The 24,251-nt window shown below is 35.0% G+C and overlaps 1 protein-coding gene across 1 annotated transcript in view; it reads right to left on the minus strand.

Moving 5' to 3' along the window:
• LOC111043345 (mucin-19) overlaps positions 1-24,251 on the minus strand; it is a 320,347-nt gene that overhangs the window by 26,254 nt on the left and 269,842 nt on the right. The window contains exons 8-13 of the mRNA XM_039419355.1: positions 22,825-22,939; positions 12,038-12,158; positions 7,407-7,568; positions 5,622-5,796; positions 3,367-3,865; positions 2,460-3,334 (exon numbers count right to left, since the gene is read on the minus strand). Coding sequence (XP_039275289.1) covers positions 2,460-3,334; positions 3,367-3,865; positions 5,622-5,796; positions 7,407-7,568; positions 12,038-12,158; positions 22,825-22,939 — 1,947 coding nt within the window. The remainder of the gene's footprint in view (positions 1-2,459; positions 3,335-3,366; positions 3,866-5,621; positions 5,797-7,406; positions 7,569-12,037; positions 12,159-22,824; positions 22,940-24,251) is intronic.

A 24,251-nucleotide genomic window follows, 5' to 3' on the forward strand; every position in this document is an offset into this window, starting at 1 on the left:
AAACAGATGTCTTATCAATAATCGTTACACATACGTTTTTGCGTCTTGTTTCAAAGAACTTGCATACCAAATTTCATCCAAATCGGACAATAACTGTGACTGTAACTGCGGTACAAACAAACAAACAGACAGACAAAAGCCGATCGAGTCGAAACTAAGACCTCAGTTTCGCTTCGGTCAATTATCAAACAATAATATTTTAGACGTATAGTCTGTCCAAACAGGAGTGAGCTCTGAAGGATTAGAGTACAAATTAAGAAAAGTTAACAGTTGGAGAAATATAATTTCTCAGCACAAGGAATTCTTGATGATAGCACAGGCATTCTATTGGTTTTAATTGAATTATTCTTCGTTCATTCCTGGACGACCAAATAGCGCAGGTAGGCAGGGCGTGTGTGCCTGCGCGTGGGGGAGCGAGGGTCAGCTTAATCCTTCAGGGCTCACAGCTGCTTGGACAGACTATAGGCCCGGTAGCACAAAAAGCCAGTTAAATTTCAATCGTGAATAATTTCACGAGAACCAATTAGAGAAGGCTTTTTCGAAAAAAGGGAAGTCGTTAAGTTAATCACGATTAAAATTTAACCGGCTTTTATGCAACCGACACAAAAACTTCGAATATGATATATCTGGGGCCTATTGCATGAGAAAATACAAGCTGTTAATACCAGTTTTAACTTGGCAACTTGTAAAATTTCTGTTGCAGAAATATTTTACCAACATACTAAAATTTCTGTTGCAGAAATATTTTACCAACATACAAGTTTGGGAACTAATATTAACAAAGATAAAGTATATCATAAGAGGATATCTTATGGTAGGTCGTTTATGTTTCATATTTCTAGCTGATGTTTTGTTAAATCTAGACGATTACTGTCGTATATTGTCTATTATTACCGTTTTGGCTGGGGTAAGGCTCAACTCACACTTACGCGACTTAGGTCGAGAAGAGACTCAAATCAAGTCGAGAGCATGTATTTTCAAATGGAGACACTCAGACCAGTCGACTCTAGTCTCCGCGACTGCCACCATTTGAAAACACATGCTCAGACCAGTCGACTCTAGTCTCCGCGACTGTCACCATTTGAAAACACATGCTCTCGAATTAAGTCGAGTCTCTTCTAGAACTGAGTCGCGTAAGTGTGAGTTGGGCCTTAGAGTGTAATGATGCGTACAGACTTTCGCTCTGCTCCGCAACCGAACGTCACTCCAGCAGAGCGATTGATGATCGACCGGGGAGCAACAGTGGTTCGACCGGGGAACGCGAGAAGATCGAACATCTTAGTGGGCGGAGCGACTGTGGTTCGTTGGTGGTACGAGGGCGGTACGAGGGAGGAGCGTGCTCGGTGCCGGTTGGAAGCGCGAATATGTGTACGCAGCTTTAGAAAGGCACAGTATAAGAGACTAGCGTCACATATCTTCACAAAAAATAATGACGTGGACTATCGGCTTGAGTTGACAGTGAAATTTGGAGTATAAACGCCCTGTTATGCATGTAGCATGGGATCAAAGTTAGTAGACAGAAGGTTGGTCACTCATCTATAGTATTTTCGTTGAAATGCAATTGGAGTGGGGGAACTGCAGCCGTGACGTAGGCTGTAGTACAGAGTAGGCAGAATATCGCATTCTTGAAAATCATATGGTGTCGTATAGTCAAATTATATAACACAAACATTTTCTGACATGCAAGCTTTCTGTTTCTGCTTTACAATAATTATTAAAACATTTGAATAATACAAGCATTTTGCCATATAAAAGCAAAAACCCTACCTCCTAACATTCCCTTTGAAACCCTTAAGGTTTCTTCATCTTCTAGGTCGTGTTTATATTTTGTAGTTTGGCTATACATCAGCTTGTGAATTTCGGGGATGAGATATTTTGATTCTCGTAGAACATGTGCTCGATACCAGCATGTGTTCAGTGCATTTACAATGAATGAAATTCATCGGATTTATCGGGATCGGTTTATCGGTTTATTGCGATGCATTGGTTTATCAAGAGTTTTTAAGGGTTAATCTGAAATTATACTATTATTAAGGGTTAATCTGATAGTATAATATTGTCTACTAAAGCTTTTCCAGCTTATTAACTTTTTCGTGTCACGTTTTTAGATTCATGAAAAACTTTCAACTTCATTTTATTCATAAAAGTTGAATGAACTTGAAATATTTAACAACATCATTAGAATCAGTGATTCATTCGCTATAAGTATGGAGAATTTTAAAGTTCAAGGTCAATCTTGAGGAGATTAAACGACGATATATTTGAAGATACAGTGAATGAACTGTATGCTCAGTGTGGTTACTCTAGAACATTTTTACTACACGTGACGTCATGCTGGCGTTCCCCCCACCACTTTGAATCATACACCTGTGAGTGATCAACCTTTTGTCTACTAACGTTGGCATGGGATATCTTCTTATGCTACTCTATGGTCTTTTAGAAAATCAGATGCCACTCACCTCCTTCTCCTTCTTGGGTTTCCGGCCACGAGGTTTCTTGGCGGGCGTCACAACCGTCAGCGGTTCGTCCTTCTTCGACACCAGTTCGTCAAGGCGCGGAGTCGGCAACAATTCCGGTCCATCCGACGACTTCTCAATCTTCTTCGGCTTCTTGTCGTCCAACACAGCTTTTCTAATTGACTTCTTGCCCTTGCCCCCGTAGCGCTGCACCAACCGATTCAGGAACGAGTTCTCGTCTTTGGAGGGTGTCGACTTGTCGTCTTTCACTACAACTTGCTCCTTCTTGGTGGGGGTGAACGTGTCCGAGTCACAGGTGAGCGGAGAGTCGGGCGCACGCGGCGAGTCCAAGTCGGGCAGTGAGGCGGTGGCGCGTGGCCAGTTCGCAGGTCGCGATATCGTGATTAGTCGCGCCGGCATACGTAGCGACTTCTTGTACTTCAACAGATCCTCCTCCCAGCCCGGCGTGAACTTGCACCCGTCCCCGAATTTCTTTGGTTTCTCCTTGTGTCGTTTCGGAGGCGAGAGAGATCGCGTCTGCTTCTTTGCCTGCTTCTCCTCTTTACCCTTCTTCTTCTCCTCTGACACACTCCGGTTCAAAGGTGTCTTCCTCTCTCGCAGCCTCCTCCTTGTTTTCGTACTCTCCTCTCCCTCACTACAAGGTTCCTCCTCATCCTCCTGCTCCTCCACCTCACTTTCCACCGGAGGAGGCTCCTCTTTGACAACAGTTTTCCCAACTTTTTTCCTCCTCGACAACGGAACATCCTCATCCGACGAATCACCCAGCTCCAATTTCACAGCCTTGACTTCTAGAATCTTATCACAGATAAAATCTTTCCTCCGTTTTACCTCCTCCTTCTTCTTATTTACCACCTCCACTTCTCCTCCTCCTTGACAACAGTCTCTTTCTTGATTTTTGGCTTTTTCTTCTCCTCCTCCTCTTTCACCTCCTTCTCCACCTTAACAACTACTACTGGCACCTTCTCATCCTCCTTTTTGATCGCTACTTTTTCCTCCTCCTTTCTGATCACTATCTTCTCCTCCTCCTTTCTGATCACTATCTTCTCCTCCTCCTTTTTGATCACCACTTTCTCCTCCTCCTTTCTGATCGCTACCTTCTCCTCCTCCTTTCTGATCGGTAACTTCTCCTCCTCCTGTTTGCTCGGTGCCTCCTTCTCCTCCTCTCGTTGGAGTTCAGTCTTGGTTGGCGTCGGAGGCGGAGGAGGAGGAGGGGGAGGAGCAGTGATGGTTGCTGAGGGGGTGTGAGAGGGGAGGGGCGATTTGATGCGTTTCTTTTTCCGCCGCCCTCTGCGTTTGAGCAGCGATTTGCCGGTCTGCAGCTGAGTGAGGAAGTCGTCGCACGTCGCACTCCAAAACGAATCGGCTGCTTCTTCAGGCATCTCAACAATCTGTTACAGAAAAATTATTATATTTTTTAACTATTCAGATACTCGTCTACTCAAATAATTCAGTAAACGTGTACACATAATTGTAGTATCTATCTAAAGGCCCCATTACAGTGTTGCATATTGTAAATATTGTAACTGTATATTGAAATACAGTGTTGTATTCCGTCGAGTTATCGATTAGATGGAGCCAACACATGTTGACTTGCATATAAAACTATGCATATAAGTACAGGAAATACGCCTTTACAGGAAAGGCGTTAACTAATATACTTATTTCTGCAAAACATAAAATAGAAATAAAATAAATATAAAACTTGTGTTATAGTAAACGCAAATTGGAGAGGCGGGTGATGGTGGCTCCATCCGTGTGAGATTAGTAAACTTCAAGCAGTAAAAAAGTTCAAAATTTTCGTCTGCTTTGTGTTTGTTTACATTTGAAATGTCATCATAACCTGACTTCTTATTAAAAATATGTTTATTCAAGATTTTTTAAATCCATTCAAACATTTATTCTAACTAAATAATTTGGAATGGACATCAACATTTTATTGTAAATTTTCAAAAGTGTAGCACCAATTCAAGCCTTCACTGAACAGTTGTAATTGTACAAGTGACGAGTATTCGTTTGTTTTTCTCTAAAACATAAATAAAACTTGATTTTAAAATTGTCATATGATTGACACATCTCCAATATCTAGAATAACATATGCAATTAATGCTTGAAATTTACCAATTTCACTCAGAGATAATGCCATCATCACCCGCCTCTCCCAAGGTCTATAGAAACCTTGTAGACCTTTGGCCTCTCCAATTTTTCTTTACTATAGTAACACTGGTTATACATGATAATAAAATTAAATATAATTCATTTAAAGGTAATTGAGTTATTTTAAAAGAGAAATAATACTGAAAAATATGCAGTTATTACTCATGCAGTTACACTTAATGCAGATCGTGTAATGTATTATCTGTATTTCTTATGTATGTCATTATAAATAAACATAGCTCCTCCTCTATTTATGCATTTTTTGTTTCGCGAAATAAAGCTAATTTTTATTTATTTTCATCTTGCAATAGTTCCTGATTTTTTCAAGTTATGAAGAACCATATAATAATACGTTCCATATATGCTCAAATTCAAATTCATTTTATTGAGCCAAAAACGATAAACATACAGGCCAAGTCAGAACATCAAAATAAATGACAGAATAACAATGTAATATAATTAAAAAGTTGAGCAAATAACTATGGTAATAAAAAAAATTATCATATAACAGCAACACTGAATTCAAGAGCTATCATTAAAATATTCATCCACACTATATAAGCCTTATTTACTAGGTATGCATAAAGTTCTCTCTTAAAATTCATTGATGGGGTATATAAACATTTTGGTAGCTTTTTAAACAGTCTCAAACCAATTACACTAGGACTTTGGTCACAGAATCTTGATCTGCAGTGATTAATAAATGGGTCTCCATTGCCACGAGTAGAATAACCATGGACATCACAATTTTTTTATGAATTAATCTTATTAGCAATAAATAATACTACTCTGTAAATATAAATACACGGAAATGTGAATAATTATTCTAGTTCTTTAAATGCATTCCTAACTGCAGGTCTTGTAAAATGAATAATTATGACAGTTTAAACCAGATTGATCAATATTAAATTATTCAAGGATGATTCAGTGCTATAAATCATAAATATGGAATCAAATAAAAATATTGCAACTATTGCATCATTTACTGACCTGCGACGTAGACTGTCCCGCTGCCGCAGCCGCAGCCGACGACGTTTTACCGCCGGCCGCTGCGTTATCGGTGGCGCGCTGTCGCCGCTGTTTGGTGCGGTGCGCACCTCCACTGCGCATCTCATTCAGCGACTGTCGCTCCAGAACCGGCATTTCGCTCTCCGAATCGCTCTCCCTGAAATCAAAATTAATTCAATTACAAAAATATATCATTTTTTTGGCAAATAAATTGAGTATATTACAATGCAAATGCGATTTCACTGGAGCTAGATATGAATTACATACATACTACTTTAAATGAAGAAATAGAAACATTAATAAAAGGAGAAAATATAGTACGCTTCGTTAAGGCCCAAAGAATAATATGGTTGGGGCATTTTATGAGGATGAGTCTTAATATTATTAGCCTGGAAATACAATAGCACAAATATATTTTTTTAATTCCGGTTTTACTTACGCGCTCACGCAAACCCTTATAGCTTGTTGAGTTTTAAAGATTAGGAGGTCTTATAAACTTCCCAAGTTCAATTTCATTCTCAATTGCTATTAAACTAAATAAATCATCCAATAAATTTTCAATAGAATAAATATAGCTTTCGTTTATAAAACGATCACTTACATCTTCGTTTATTAACACACGTTAATTTCGTTTATTACTCCGTCACTAACAATCCTCAAATCAAAACAAACAAAACTTTTCAACGTGGTTTGTCGTCTGTGGTGTGATACTATCAACTATCGATACGAAGACAGTCTTCATAGATCGATATTGTTGGTATTGTATCGTTAGCTTCTATAAAATGACTGGTTGTAGGAACGCTGCAACCATGCGATCCTCAAAATGCCTTCCGTTGTCATAGCAACCAACTGGTTTTCCAGCACTTAATAGCTTTCAATGTTATTCTCCCATATAAGCGACGCGTCATAGGAGGTTGTAAATGCTATGCGTTCCTTCTTCGGACTGCGCAAATTCAAAATGTTGGTCTATCTGCTCTGGCTTTCTGCTGTATAAATTTTGTCGGAATTGAAAAAAATCATTTTCAGTAATATAACCATCAAATTGAGTTGTTATTCGAACGTTTTAAAAAAGGAAAGTCTCTTTCTATTGCCTGATTTGTTGGGGGTTGTGCAAACCTTGCAGCCTTAGAGCTGTGCATTCAATATATATTTTTCTTCTTCTAATCTATTGGACAGGTTCTTAGGACATAATCTATACAATTGAAATATTTTTATCAGCTTCTGTTTGCTATCAATAGGGCTTCAAAAGTCACTTTTTTGAGGTAGATGGTACACATACCCTACAAAAACTACTGGTCAGAAAAATTTGAGAAAAATATGTAAGTCTCCTCTTCAATATAGCAAAAATTACGTCAACTTTGTTTTTAAAAATCTGAAAAAAAAATTTTTTATGCATTTTAAACTCCTTTTTCACATTCAATGTTCGTTCTATAGACTTCAAATTCATAGCAACTTGTAGTGCTGTTCTTGATGAATAAAGTTGATGCTTAAACTTATTTTATAGACACAATAATAGCCGCTGGTGTGTGTACCTTTAAAGCACAGTTTTACGCCTGCTATGCTCGGGCAGCTAGTGAATAGTACAGCTGGAGCGATCTAGCGGAATTAGTTTGTCCCTAGAGCTAAGCGCTCGACGTTAAGAGGAGCCGCCACTGGTTTGCAATATTTATACACTAAAATGTTGTTGAGCAAAAATGTGACGGTATCTTACATTGAAGCTTGAATGCATTATTCTATTTTATTGTAATATGTGTGAAGTGATTGTACCTGAAATCAAAGACAGACGCCTCGGAGGAGCTTCGCAAGGGTGTGTCGCGCGACTGAATCGCAAGCGGCTGCTTCGACACGCCAGCGACTGCGGTCTGCGACTGACTGCTACTGCTGCTTCCCATTGCGGCTGGCATACTTTCGTCGTCCGACTTGAACAGTCTGAAACAATCAATTAAATTTAGTTTTTTTATTTCCTCCTCAATGAACAGTACAAGCATAATAAAAAACAGTAGGACAAATAATAAATGTTTATTCTATTTATTTGTCCCAGCTTCTTATTGTTCTGTCTTTCTTTACTTAACGTTTGTGATAATTAGGATGTGACCAAGTTTTCCGTGCTTATTTATTATTTTCTCAAGATAGCACTGATCACTGTGTTTAATCTTCATGAAATATTCACAGAATTAACATATTTTTATAAACTTGAATTTTAAAAAACACTTTTGAAGTGAAATACACTTACTTTTGTAGTGACGATCGTTTCGACCTATTGTTGGTCATCATCAGACTCTATTATATTTTTATAATAATCATGCCGTAAATAATAACAATTTCTATAGTGAGGTTCACGTTATACTGGCAATATTTGATAATCATTAGGCTCAACTCACACTTACGCGACTCAGGTCGAGAAGAGACTCGACTCTAGTCGAGAGCATGTGTTTTCAAATGGTGACGTCGCGGAGGACTAGAATCGACTGGTCTGAGTGTCACCATTTGGAAACTCATGCTCTCGACTAGAGTCGAGTCTCTTCTCGACCTGAGTCGCGTAATTGTGTGTTGAGCCTATGGATACCTCTTGTACTATTTCTCTCCCAAATTTAGATATGTTCAAAGTCCGTAATAGGGTTATGATTCCACTAAAATTTTTTTTTATTTAATAAGCTCTACTCATCTTTTTCTTTTGATACTGTTTTTCGAAGTTGTTTGAATTCACTGCCGGTGCACAAGTTGTTCTTTGCCGGTAGTGTCATATTAATTGTAATTACTTTATGGCAAATAAATGAATTTTAATTTGAAATCTTAAGGGCCGAAACACATGAGAAGTTTTTTACAGACGAGTCAGCTGGACAGGAAGCTCTCCAATTGTCGGGTTGGCGTATCAAGAATCAGCCAATCGGAGAACATCCTGCCCTGCCGCCTCGTGTGTTTCGGTCTTTACATGGGCTAAAATTATTCAAATTAAAATTTCATTTATTATTTGCAATAAAATAACCAAATCACACAGCTCATCGAGAGGAAGCTGAGAATTATCAAGTAATGATTATACAATAAACAATTATATAATTCAATTTATTTAGATACCTTTTTACCTTCTCAAGGATTGAAGGTTTTCCTAGTAAATGGATATCCATAAATGGATAACCCCTTCAATCTTCCATCCTTTTTTTGCACCACTTTCTTTTTATTTTGTTTTAATGTGTATTGTTGTTGTTGTTGTTTGCATGTAATCTTTTTCTTATTCTCTGTATTAAACTTGTATGTGTGTGTAAAATGAATTTCAGTTCTGGTATAAGAGTTGAATTTTGTATCAGTACAAAATTTGTGAATAAGGAATAATAGTGCCTGAGTGCGAAAAAGTTCGAATCACACAATTCATCCAACAAATAATCAAACCCCCTCCTTTTCCACACTATGGTTCATTTGTCACAAGTAAGATTTCAATTGAAATAGTTGAGGACTGAAAAATTTGTGAAATGAAAAATTACATGACTTAACCTATTTAGGACTATGTGTACCTTATATAAATTTGGGAGAGGAATAGCACAAGGTTACCTTATTTTTTCTCCCCCTATCATTTTATTGATGTACTTATTGTATAAATAAAGAATAAAGAATTCACAGTGTATGCAAACTTAAGATTTTAGCATTGCACTTAAAGATTCCAGTGTTGCCAGATTTCACAGAAGGCAGTAAAAGTTAGAGAGCAATTGTGTGGAGGAGGAAAGAGCGGAAAAGACAGCATATATTGTAATATATACAAAAACTACAAAAACTTCCAACACAAAAGGAATCTTATGTTGGCAGTGCCGAATATTACATCGATAATTATTGTTGTGCAAGTCTATTTGTAGGTAATTGTATATTACATACTGTAATTATTGTATTGTGCAAGTATTTGTATGTGATTTTTGGCAATAAATTCAATTTAATATGAATAAATGTATAAAATCTACATATTTAAGCAGTATTGCCACATACTCATCCGGTTCAGTAAAAATATTCTTCCCATGATTTCTAAAGGGATTTAATCATTTGAATTCCAACGTTACACACATCTTCTACAAATAACAGCAATTCAATGGAAAAATTACATGCAATATTAAATGTGGAATTATTCCCACTCTGCCCGGCCGAGCGAGTATGAAAAGTCCCATTTAAATTCCTGAGAATAATATTGAGTTTCACTGTACCGGACACTGATACCACACTGTTACTGATATGTGACAATCCAGCTTTAATCACTATCCAGTCGAGATCACAATCGAACACTTATTCCTCCTATTTAGGGCCATATGCATCATCTATGTTAAACGCTAAACCCCGATTATGGCCACTATCTCCGTAAACAAAGCCGTAGTGCATTCGTGTGACGTCAGCACAGTTAGGGCTCCTACACCAATAAAAATTTGTTGATTTCAGCTGATCTATATCAGCTAGTGTTTTTATTGTGTAGGAGCCCTACCTGTGCTGACGTTACCATCAACCATCTGTCATGCACTTATGACTTTGTTTACGGAGATAGTGTTAGGGCCCAATTAAATGGTCGCATTTATTCTAATGTATTTCATTCCAGGTTCGAACGATCAGCTGATTCATCTCAGTTTAAACTGAGATGGTGCATATGAGTCTGTGTTGAGGCCATTTGAATTGCATTCATTCGCTCATTGACTGCCAGATGGCAGGAGAGTTACTATAATTTTATAATATCTATTACTCATCAATTTATCGTTCCAGCCACTGGATAGTTTGCCAGTCAGTGTGAATTTAGCTTTCGTACAGCTTTGTACTCGCTCTTGAGGCTTTAAAATTCAGGAAATTTATTTATTTATTTATTTATTCGTGGACAGAATCACAAATCATATAAATATGATTAGGAAGGAACAACAGGCTTGGCCCAAATCTATTCCATTTCCAAATTTGATAAAAATTAATAAAATGTCAAAAAAATAGGTTATGTTTCTACTGTAAAACGTTCAAGTTCAATTTTCGTCCAAAAATATATAAGCTAAACATTTTGAATTTAGAGAAATTGAAACACCAAACTATATTTTAATAAAACACTTGATTATCACTTCATATTGAATTAATCAAGTTATTTTATAAAATTTTCAACCCAAAAATACACACAACTTATCCAATTCGTCCTGAATCTGCCTAAATATTCGTGTCGTTTAATATTATAGGAAATTCGGCCTATACATTTATTTGTGTACATAAATTACATTTTCGTTTCATGTGAAAAGTTACTCACGTTTTGTATTAGTGAAAAGTGAATGCCAGAACTCAATTTTTAGTTTTGTTTTTATCAATAGTCAAGTCATAGTGTTATATATCCAGACAGTAAACTTCATCTTAGAACGGGAAAACAGCAAGGAACCAACTTTAATAGGCGCACTTTGGGTTTGCATAATTTCACCTATCTTTTCCTCTCATCTATCCTATCCAACTGTCCACCTTTTACCTCAAATAGAAGTAGGCAAACAATTTGATTTATGACATATTGGATTTGGGATTTGGTGAGTACATTTTCTGATTCTCTATGTTCTATGTTTTTGTATGTGGTTTTCCTGAATGGATATATTATTTAACTCAAATATTTGATATGTTTTATACAGTCCACTTAAGAGCATTTGAAACTTGTAATTTGAGCTATTTAAATTTAAAGAACCAGTATTTACGTACCAGTCTGTGACTATAGATGTAGGTGTAATGGCAAGACTTGTTGTTGAGTTTCTATTGATGTAGATGAGTTATTGTAATGTCTTTGTACAACGTGTAATTGTATTATTTTATATTTTTATAAATTGCAATATTGTTGTAATATACTCTTCTTTTCATAATTTATTATCATTCATCAGCGACAGGAGCGCGACAGGATTCCCAGGGCAGTCATGTTGTATAACCAACCCAGTTGGGTGGAGAAGTGTGGGCAGACCCCGTAAAAGATGGATGTGATGGTGAGTTTGAAGTCGGAACAGGCAAATTGCCTAATCCTTGTAGGAAGACGACGACGATTATCATTCATCGTTTACAATCAACTTGAGGACAAAGAAACAGACTACAGTCCAAAACTTCTTTTCATCCCAATTTCATAAAATAAATTGTCCAACTAAAGGTTATGTGCAACTTTCTAATTATTCACTAATTTCCACATTGAAACAAACCACAAACACTTGAAACAATTATTAATTTTGAATTTAGAAAGATTAAGATCCGAATTGATGACAAAATTCCTTCTACTTATCACTCAAAACTGTGAAATAAATATTAATTTCAAATATTTTGTTCCAAAAATTGAAACAATCTACTCCACTAGAAGCACAGCTGTTATAATTTCTTATTATGTGTAATGTATTAATTGGAAAAGTAAATGAATTTATTATTATTATTTATTTTTAGTTTACCTTCTGGGAGATATGAGGGGATGTGCACCCCTCTCGCGAGTGAGCTTGGGTGGACTGGCGGTGGCCGTTGTACTCACTGACGATGCACTGCCAAGGTCACCCTCACTCGGACCTCCCTTTGCTGCAAACCAAAATACAATAATATTACTACATCAATCCATTCACACTGAAAAATACTTATTCTACTTTCACTTTGAATCGCTTTCGAAAATATTCGAAAAAGAAAGTAAAATATAGCTTTCTCTTAATTATTATTTCAATTTTAAATCATTGTTGTACAGATTTTTCTTTGTGTCAAATTTATTAGAGTCATCAATTTCTATAATATAACGCAAGTCTGGTTAGTCATAGTTTATTCAAAGACAAATGTTCATTTTTATAGTCTCTTATGATCTTTCATAATATTTTATACACAGTACTATATAATTTCTATAGTATAGTGCAAATATAGTTTGTGACAGTTCAAAGACAAGATCGTTTTCATAGTATCTTATGATCTTTTACAATTTTTTATACGGGACTGAATTATATATAGTAGTAAGGTCTACGTTATAATTATTGTAGGATATCTTATATTTGAAAATAAGACTCTCCTAACTCACTTCATAAACTTCTGTTTTTATTTCGTTTTACAACTTACTTTATCGCACATTATTATTTGAGCCATAGCCTACACTATAGATAGATATAAATCCATGTTTGAGCCCATTTCAATGACTAAATGTTTATTTTGGTGAGTTTGTTACTTTAAGGTTGTGCATTCAATAATTTTATTTTTCATTTTTTTTCTTTTTCTAATATATTGAACAGGTTCTTAGGACATAATCTATGCAATTGAAATATTTTTATCAGCTTCTGTTAGCCAACAATAGGGCTTCAAAAGTCACTTTTTTGGGGCAGATGGTACACATACCCTACAAAAACTACTGGTCAGAAAAATTTGAGAAAAATATGCAAGTCTCCTCTTTAATATAGAAAAAAATACGTCAACTTTGTTTTTGAAAATCTGAAAAAAATCAAATTTTTATGCATTTTAAACTCCTTTTTCACATTCAATGTTTGTTCTATAGACTTCAAATTCATAGCAACTTGTAGCGCTGTTGATGATGAATAAAGTTGATGCTTAAACTTCTTTTATAGACACAATAATAGCCGCTGGTATGTGTACCTTTAAAGCACGGTTTTACGCCTGCTATGCTCGGGCAGCAAGTGAATAGTACAGCTGGAGCGATCTAGCGGAATCAGTTTGTCCCTAGAGCTAAGCGCTCGACGTTAATTAATAACATTTTAAACACATGTTCAAATAACGAGTGGGATGGTAACTTCAAAAATGAAATTTCTCCTATTTCAGTATTTGATTAACATTGATGTTTTTATCCTTTGACAAAGCAGATAGCGCTATCCTTTTCTAGCTCCGCAACGTTGCCAGATCGTTTTTCAACAATGTAGAACTATAATTTATAAACAAAATATTCAATCTCAATTATGAAAATGTATCAGTCAATCATTGTGGAATATATTTTCTTGACGAATAAAATATAATTGATTACCTAATATAATACCTAATATTAAAAATATTCATTTAATCATTTAGAATTATACAACTTACAGCAAAGTACCACAGGCTTATAAGCCCAAAACAAAAAATATAAAATATTTTTAACAAGAATGAAGAGTAAATATTACATCAGATACCGATATCAGGTATACTCTAAAAAACGAAGTGACAAGGCAGAGAATCGGCAGCATTGTTCTCCTATCTTTTATACTGTCATTTCAACATGGACCTCACCATAGCACTGAGTACTGAGTAAAAGGTTTTAAATTGTTTTGTATTATTCCATGATTATAGTAGGTTATCTTGTAATCTTTTAAATTGAAATTTATCATTACATGTACAAAATGACTGAACCACATTTGTGAAGTGATTTTCCAAATTGAATACCAATCACAAGGTATTTAGAATGGTTACCCAATTGAAACTCGATTTGTACCCAAAATTTAAATTAATACTAAAAGCTATTACAGTCAATTAAAGTATGAAGAAAGAGGATAATCAAATAATATGCAATTAAATAATAAAAATAGTAAACCTATTCAAAATAAACATGGGTTGAAAGCTGACCAAGAGAGAAATATCTTTATGAGAGGAATTACAATAAAATATGCTATCAAATAGTAAAATATTGTCAATAGACATAAGTAATAAGGGGTCAATATCTGTATAAGAGAGGAGTTACATTATAATATGTAATCTCAAAATATTGTCAATAGTCAATATTACTGGATCCTAATGTGTAACAGATTTAATTAGGTACTATGTACCTGTTTCAGGGGACATGTGTACAGGGTTTTAGCTCTATGAATGGATCTGTTAATAGATTTTATATTTATCAAAAATAATAACGTATAAACTTTTTAAAAGCTAATTAATATAAGTTATATGAGTGAAAACTGCATAGAATCACAGTTAACTTGTTTAGTCAGCATAGTCATAGTGGAAGACAATATTGTATTCAGAGCTCAGTTCCTTGCTAGCGCACATAGCGAACGGACCTCATGTTAAACTTGTAATGTTTTGTAATGAATAAAATTGTTTTTTTTAAAAGTAATTTATTTATTGATAAACTTTAACTGGCGCAGTCGGTAGGACGGCTTCAGAATTAGTCAATTCGTGAAATTTAGTGAAAATAATTTTCCAAACATTGAAATAATTTGTCGGTTTTCACCGTTGAGAAGTCGTCGCGAACATCATTTGTGTCAAGTGAATATTGCCACAGAGAACTTCATTTGTGTCAAGTGCATATTGTCATCAGTGAAATAGTGTTAAGAAATCATAGTGCAATGTTGGATATTATCTTGTGAGTAGAAACAATTATTTATCTTTTGAACTATTTTATTATTGTGACATTTTGACCCACATATTCATTATTAAAAATGAATCCACCAGCACCACCTGCCCCTAAATTGCCAGCAGCAGGATCTTGTGTACCAGCAGGTACTACTCCTGTTCTCAAGAAGGAGTATCTTGACATGATTCCTGAGTTCTTTGGAGAACCAACACTGTTGAATAGATTCATAACCATTGTAGATAAGTTAGTAGCTAAGTTTCATGTAAAAAGTAAACCAGATGATTTTCAAAATGAGTATTTGTATTCAACAATTCTATCTGAAATCAAAGGACAAGCCAATGAAGTAGTAAGTAGTTCAAGAAGCTATGATTGGCCTGACGTAAAAAACGTATTGCTAACTAGTTATCTAGAGGGACTGTTTCACGTTGAATCTAGAATTGAGTGAATTAAAACAAGAACCTGGCGAAACACCGTTCAACTTCTATCAGAGAATTCAAAAACTTTTGAATCTTCAAATCGCTTATTTTGTTAACAAAGAACCGCATGCCTCCAATGTTCTTTGCCAGTATGTATCGAAATTAGCATTAAGAGTACTTCTTAGAGGGTTACGTGAACCCGTCGGTTCCCTAATGAGAACGAAAAACCCAAGCTCTCTTGAACAAGCACTCAACATGTTGTGTAACGATTTTCAATTTAAAATGACACCAACTCAAACACAAAATCACCAAAAACCAAGCTTAGCAAGTTACTACCAACAAAAAAGAACCCTGTTTTCAATGAACTGTCAGGCAACCCGCCAATCAAAAGAAACTTCCAAGGAAACCCAAATCAATTTCAACCCCGTCAATTCCAACACAATCAACACCAGTTTCAACCCCGACAATTTCCAAACAGACAATTTCGACAACCACAACAGTATCAACAACAGTATCAACACCCTAAACCACCACCACAACAACAACAGTATCAGCCTACCCCAATGAGTATTTCCACTCGAAACACATATGACGGACCAGCCAAGAAAAATCCACGTCTATTTCAAATGACTAGCAACAACATCCAGCAACAAAATCAAGTAGACGAAGCTACAAACAGTTTCGAAGAAATACCCGAATTCCAAAATCTATCGCTTGAAAATCAGCAGAACAGTCAAATTATTTTGACGAACAAAAGTTCAATGAAATTGAACAATCTGAGGAAAACCATTTTTTAGGCCACACCAGCCTACAAAACGATTCTCCATAATGAATCTCCGAGACACCGATAATGAGCTACCGTATTTCTATGACCCCAAAACAAACTTGAAAATACTAATCGATTCCGCAAGTACAAAATCTTTTATTAAACCATTTCTCGGACAAGAACTCTACAAAGAAACGGTAGTAAAAGATCCCTTCGAAGTAACCACAGTTCACGGAACTTCAAAAGAAAACTTCAGTTGTGACATCCAAAATTTAGGAAAACAAAAATTGAAATTCCATTTATTTGATTTTCATGACAAATTTGATCTGTTGTTAGGCTTAGATAACATTAAGAAATTGGAATGCTCGTGTGACTTTGTAAATAATGTAATAATATTGCGTGGGAAAAAATTACCTATTTTCTATCACAATCTAGATCAGAGAGAGAAGGCAAATGAAAAGGTAATAGAAAGTCATCTCATTGAAGCCAGAACATCGCGTATTGTTTACATGAAGGTCAATGGCATTGTGAATGGTGATGGTGTATTACATTACAGAAACATCAAAGGCTTAGAAATTCCTGAGTCACTAGTTAAAGTGACAGACGGTCGTGCTTTGTGTACAATTACGAATCCCACTACAGAAAATAAAACTCTCAACTTCATTCAACCAATCAAAATTGAACCTATCGAGAACTATCAATGTGTATCACCCGAAAACTTGAATCCAAACTAAACCATCCAAATTTCAACATGATTAACCACAGTAAACCTACATTGGACCTCAATAAAATTAGGACAGACCACATGAACAATGAAGAGAAATCTGAGATTACAAAATTGATAAGAGATTATAAAGATATATTTTATGTTGAAGGAGAAAAACTTTCCTTCACTAATCAAATCAAGCACGTGATAAGGACAACAGACGAGATCCCCGTCTACACAAGAAACTATCGATATCCAGAAGTCTATCGAACTGAAATCAATAATCAAATCGATGACTTATTAGCGCAAAACATAATTCAACCCAGTTCTTCCCCATGGAATAGCCCACTCTGGATCGTCCCCAAAAAAGCAGATGCTTCAGGCAAAAAGAAATTCCGAATGGTAATCGACTTCCGTAGCCTAAATTCTAAAACAATAGATGACCGATTCCCATTACCCAACATCACAGATATATTGGATAAATTAGGCCGATCACAGTACTTCTCTGTTCTCGATTTATTCTCAGGATTCCACCAAATTGAGATGGATAACAATAGCGTAGAAAAGACCGCCTTTTCGTCGGACACGGGACACTACGAGTTTTTAAGAATGCCGTTTGGTTTAAAAAATGGACCCCCAACATTTCAGAAAGCAATGAATAATGTATTAAGAGGTATTCAAAACGAAATTTGTTTAGTTTACCTTGACGATATAATCATTTATTCAACTAGCCTCCAAGAGCACATAAGTAGACTTCGTGAAGTGTTTGAGAGATTAAGGAAAGCGAACTTCAAAGTGCAGTTAGATAAGACCGAATTCTTGCGAAAAGAAGTAGAATTTCTTGGACACTTGGTAACCAGTAATGGAGTAAAACCGAACCCCGAAAAAATTAAAGCAATTAAGCGTTATCCCATACCAAAAACAGTCAAACAAATTAAAGGATTTTTAGGACTACTAGGATACTACAGAAAATTCATTAAGAATTTCGCATCTCTCACAAAACCTCTAACGAAATGTTTAAAGAAAGAAGCAAAAATCAACCCTGATGACCCAGAATACAAAAGTTGTTTTGAAACGTGTAAAAATATTTTGACAAATGATCCAATCCTACAATACCCCGATTTCAACCTGAAATTCAATCTTACGACGGACGCTAGCCAATTTGCAATAGGTGCCGTACTTAGTCAGTTCAAAAATGGTGCTGACCTTCCAATTGCTTATGCAAGCCGAACTTTGAACGACACTGAGACCAGATATTCAACTATAGAAAGAGAACTTCTAGCTATTGTATGGGCTACCAAACACTTTCGACCGTATTTATACGGACGGAAATTCAATATTTTCACCGATCATAAACCCCTTCAATGGCTCTTCTCAATCAAAGAACCTAATTCAAAAATGCTACGTTGGAGACTTAAATTGGAAGAGTATGACTACGACATACAATACAAAAAGGGTAGTAAAAATCAGAACGCCGATGCTCTTTCCAGAATTCAACTAAACAACAATAATACCACTACACAAGAGACACCCGGAATTTTAAGTGATATTGATGCCATTGTAAACGAAGCTATCGAGGGCTTAATGACTATAGGACCCAACAATGAAACAACGCAACCTGTGATAAATGATGTACGAGTTAACCAGAATCCACTCGAAGGATTGGATGGCATAACTCCTGATGGCGAAAGTCCTCTATTTGAAGGATTCGACGAAGACGATCTATTCGCAGGATTCGACATCGAGAATCAATCTGTATTAGTCAATATCGACCAAAATGAGAATCGCTTAATGGACCTAGGAGAAGTACAGGAAGAAGAAGAAGACGACCAGACAGTCCACACAAATGCCGGAGATAATATGACAGCAGGAGTACAGATATTAGATGAACCAGTTAATTATGGAAAACACCAAGTGATACTCAGCCTTGTCAAGTACAACCACCAAAACGTGAAAGTGAAAAAACTATTCGATAAAACCAGACTTATTGTGCAAATATCAGAGAATAATTTCGAAAAAGATATCGTAGAATTCATAAAAACGTACACCGCACCAAACATCAAGTATTCACTATTCTTTGAAAACGATTTCTTCGAAAGATTTACAGTTGTTATCAACACGCATTTCAAACGCCCTGACTTGATATTAGTAAAATGTTCGAAAAAACTGTTAGATGTAACAGATGAAGAAGACATGAGAGTTATTATGTTGAACTATCACGAAGGAAAAACGAATCATAGAGGAATTCAGGAAACCTACGATCGGATAAAACAAAAATACTATTGGCCATCAATGAGAACTAGTATACAAAATTTGATAAATCAATGTGAAATCTGTTTGAAAACGAAATATGAAAGAACGCCCTTGAACCTCGAGTTAAATCTAACTCCAACAGCAACGAGACCTTTACAGATATTACATATGGACAGCATCACATTCGATAAACAAAAATTTCTAACTATTATTGATAGCTTTTCCAGATACGCTCAAGCATACCAGTTAAGAAGTGGTCAAGGCATAGAAGTTGTTAATAAACTGATAAAATACTTTTCACATCACGGAACACCAGAAACAATAGTGTCAGACAATGGAACAGAGTTCAATAACACTTTAGTAAGAGAGTTGCTACAGATGCACAAAATTAAGATTCACTTCATTAGTACTCAACATCCTCGTTCAAACGGTATGGCTGAAAGATTACATTCAACACTAATCGAACACATTCGAATTCTAAACAATCGCAACGAATTTTCAAAGGAATCAATCGAAAACAAAGTGAGCTACGCTATTATTGCATACAATAATAGTATCCATTCTGTTACCAAACTCACACCCTTCGAAATTCTATACGGACACGTCAACCAAAACACTCTTCTCGATATCAACATAGAGACAAAAGTAATGAATGATTACATAAGTAGTCATAAAAGTAGAACAGAAAAATTGTACGACCACATACAGGAAATAAACCAAAGTAGAAAAGAACAAGTCATCAACGAAAGGAACAAAGATCGAGAGGAACTACCAGAAATTCCAAAAGCCGTTTACGTGAGAAATGTGCAAAAACAGAGTAAAACAAAAAATAAATTCAACAAAGAAACTCTCCTATCAGTGAATCGAGAACTTAAAACTGCCAAAATAAATCCCCGACATCATAACACTAGAGAAAAAATTCATCTATCTAAAATAAAACGACCTAGAAAGTTAAAGAAAATGAACAAAAATCAAACTAATGAAAGAACTGAACAAGTAACAATCGATCCTAATTCAAATCCTGTTCTTCCAGGTACCTCCTCTGCCTAATGAGTATGACGAATCCTTCTTCTCAAGCTGAAGAATTCCGGAATATAAGTAACAATCTAGGAATAATTGCAGCAGATTTAGGCTCTGCAAAATTAGAAATTTCAAAGCACTTTCATACACTATTATGAATTAGATAGTATTTTTGATCATATTGATAATTTGAATGTGTATTATGATAAGGTATTAGAGAATATTAGGGATAAGATTCCAATAATGAAAAATGTAGAGTATATAACTGATAATGGTAGTAAAGCAAGAGATATAGTTAACTATTTGAAATTTATTAATCACACTAAGAATGTAATAGAAGATAAGTTAGACATTATAAGTGTAACTAATAATAAGAGATCTAAAAGAGGACTTGTGAATGGAATAGGAGCTGTAATAAAATTTATTACTGGAATTTAGACTCGTATGATAGTGAAAGATATGATAATTTACTTGAACATTTGAAAGATAATCAAAACAATTTAATAAATCAAATATCAGCCCAATATCATTGAATTCAGAAATTATGGCTGAATTTAATCAGACTTTAAACATTGTTAATTATAATTTTAATGAATTGAGAATAAATTGAAATTTGTAAATGATAAACTTAGCGACTATGTAGAACTAGAGAGATTTAGAGATTTGCTGAACCAGTTGAATATTTTATATAACATTGTATTAAGTTTGATCCAAGATATTGAAAATTCTTAACATTTTGTAAATTGAAAGTTCTACATCCTAGTATTATTTCAACCAGAGGATTGTACTATCAGATTACCAAGATTGCTGGTTACTATCAGAACAAATTACCATTAAAACCCGAATTGGAAAATATGTGGCAATTAGAAAATTTAATAGATGTAAACTGTAAACTAACTTCTAAAGAAATTATTTACTTTTTGAACTTACCAATTGTAGACGAATCACATTATAACCTATACAAGTTGTTTTCTGTACCTAATATGTTTCGAAATGAATACGTAACTGTCTTACCTAAAATTAGATACTTACTAAAGTCAAACGATATTTATAAAAAAAAAGAAATATCAATTGAAGGTCTGACTAGTGAATGTACTAAAAAAACAAATTCAAATTTCATTTGTTCTATAAAAAATCTGTATCATGACAAACTAAATTGCGAAAAAGAAATTATTGAATCAGGAACTACATCAAATTGTAAATATAGTAAGATGAAAATAGATAATAGTATTGTCAAATGGATTCCAGAATTGAATAGCTACTTGTGTATCTTTCCAAATGAGGAAACTATAAAAATTGACAAGCAATCAGAAATGATAACAAAGTCTGTAAAAGGAGTTTATTTAATCAATAGCAACAACAATACATTTTATTATAATGGTAAAAAACTTAATCATTTGTCTGAATCGAAGTATAGACCTAAGTTATTGAACCTAGACAACGTTATTAATACTATGAATGAAGACCAGGAACCAGAATTCACAATTAATTTAGAACATCTTAATTTTAATCCGATTGATGTCAATAAGTACACCCCCATAAGGGAAGAAAGTAATTTTACGACAAGCATTAGTCTATGGACTTCTCTACTGTATATCGTACTTCTAGTAATTATTATCATAATTGTTTATAGAGAATTCTTTAAAAATGTGCAACCCGTTCTTGCAGCTCATCCACCCCCCGATGTTCTCTTTAGGGATGGAGGAGTTATATGAGTGAAACTGCATAGAATCACAGTTAACTTGTTTAGTCAGCATAGTCATAGTGGAAGACAATATTGTATTCAGAGCTCAGTTCCTTGCTAGCGCACATAGCGAACGGACCTCATGTTAAACTTGTAATGTTTTGTAATGAATAAAATTGTTTTTTTTTAAAGTAATTTATTTATTGATAAACTTTAACTTATATTTATGAAGAATGAAACCATTATCTGTATGAAGAGTGGATGACAAAAAAATATGCTATCAAAATTTTTTGGTATTTTGTTGGCTTCTAACTGGCCAACTGAAGCCAATTGTTATGGAGGAGTGTTTAGTTACTTCGCAGCCACCCCGACATGTAACTTTGTAACAACTGCCGTGTTCCAGACACATATTAATAATCCAATGTAGTGTAGACTTTTCAAGAAGAAATTTTCTTTGATATGTTAATATTTATTGATTTTTAAAATTGATTAATTCTTGATTGATTCATACAAGAAGTACATGATCAAAATGATAGGGAAAGAAAAAATAAGGTAACCTTGTGCTATTCCTCTCTCAAATTTAGATAAGGTTACATATAATCCGAAATAGGTTAATTCTTGTAGTTGTTCACAAAATTAATTTTCCAGTGATAATATTATGTAATATTTCTTCTGTATTTGATTCTGGAATACCTAAATTTAAAAATCTGCTTGTTAAAATAGTTTTGAACTAAAAATTGTATTTATTTCTACATTGATACATAGGTTACAATATAATTCTCAACTATGAATGATTGGGAAAGGAGCAACATGCTTAAAGCCCAAAACTTTTCCTTTCCCAAATTTAGATGGAAATTGTCCAAAAATAGGTTATATTTATACTTCACGAATAACTAAAAGAACTAAATTCTTAGTTTATGAAGAGAAGAACTAAAAGACTCAACCTATTTCGGACTATGTATGTAACCTTACCTAAATTAGGGGAGGCATAGCACAAGTTCAACTTATTTTTCCTCTCCCTATACAGTAATTATGTTAATGATGTACTTGTTGTAAGAAATAAAGAATAAATGAATAAATAATAACTGACCGATATCAGGAGTTCGAACAGGAGCTGGTATAGGTGAGAAAATGCCAGGAGTGGCACGTGGAGAGTGTACCGACCCATTCGATCCTGCTGTTGCGCCCGCAAGTCCAGGACCAACCTGACAAATTCAAAAACATAATTTCAAATTTACCTTCAAAAAGAATCTGGTAGATAAATATTAAATTGAGCACTGTTACCAGAGATGTTTGGAAGATTAGTTGGCTAATCTATATATATAAAAGCGAAATGGCACTCACTCACTGACTGACTGACTCACTCACTCGCAGAACTAAAAATCTACCGGACCAAAAACGTTCAAATGGCCCTTTAGAGGCGCACTAAGAACGGATTTGGAAAGATTTCAAAAGATACGCCCAAAATCTGCGTTTTTAGCGTTTTCTCATCTTTATCGAGGACAAATGAACAGAAAATGTTCAAATTTAGTACAGAAGCTCAGCTACGGTGTAATAATGTTATGTTAGAAAGGATTTGAGATAACGTCAAAGATACGCCCAAAATTAGCGTTTTCCAGCGTTTTTTCTCAGATTTATAGAGAACAAATGAACAGAAATTGTTCAAATTTAGTACAGAAGCTAAGCTAGGGTGTAATAATGTTGTGTTAGAAGGAGTTTGCAATAACGTCAAAGATACGCCCAAAATTAGCATTTTTCCACGTTTTTTTTCGCTTTCTCAGCTTTATCGAGAACAAATGAACAGAACATGTTCAAATTTACTGCAGAAGCTCAGCTGGGGTTTAATAATGTTGTGTTAGAAGGAATTTGAGATAACGCCAAAGATACGCCCAAAATTAGCGGTTTTTTGCGTTTTCTCAGTTCTTTCATCAAGTAATAGACAGAAATGTTCAAATTTGGTACAGAGGTTTAGCTAGGGTCTAAAAATTTTGTGATGAGGTGACTTTTATTTCATCAAAGATACGCCCAAAATCAGCGTTTTTCTCAGCTTTTCTGCGTTTTCTCAGTACTTTGACTTTCTGATGGAATGAAGCATGCTCAAATGAAAAATGCAGGCGAGCGAACCGAGCCCGCTGATCTCATTTTTGGACAATCCAGTCGAGGGTCCAAGGGCGGAGCCCCCTGGCTAGACGGTTATGGCGAGCGAAGCGAGCCTGACGGCTAGTATGTTTTATACGGTTATGCAGATTTAGAAAACCAAATATAAGATTGCAATATACTTATGTTTATAAGTTGACTATTGATATTACTAACTGGCTTACACTCTGGGTACAATGGATTCAAAGCATTGTTGAGGTTTGACTCTTGAGTATTGTCTTCGAGAAAATATAGCATAGGACAATAATTCCATGATATAGGTTGTTCATGTTCCAAGTTTCAAGCCGATTTTTTATTAACTCAAGCCAATTACTGTCGACTTCTGTCTATTATTACTGTTTTGGCCAGGTGAGAGTGTAA

The sequence above is a fragment of the Nilaparvata lugens genome, chromosome 1, assembly GCF_014356525.2.
Source record: "Nilaparvata lugens isolate BPH chromosome 1, ASM1435652v1, whole genome shotgun sequence".
Classification (NCBI taxonomy): Eukaryota; Metazoa; Arthropoda; class Insecta; order Hemiptera; family Delphacidae; genus Nilaparvata; species Nilaparvata lugens.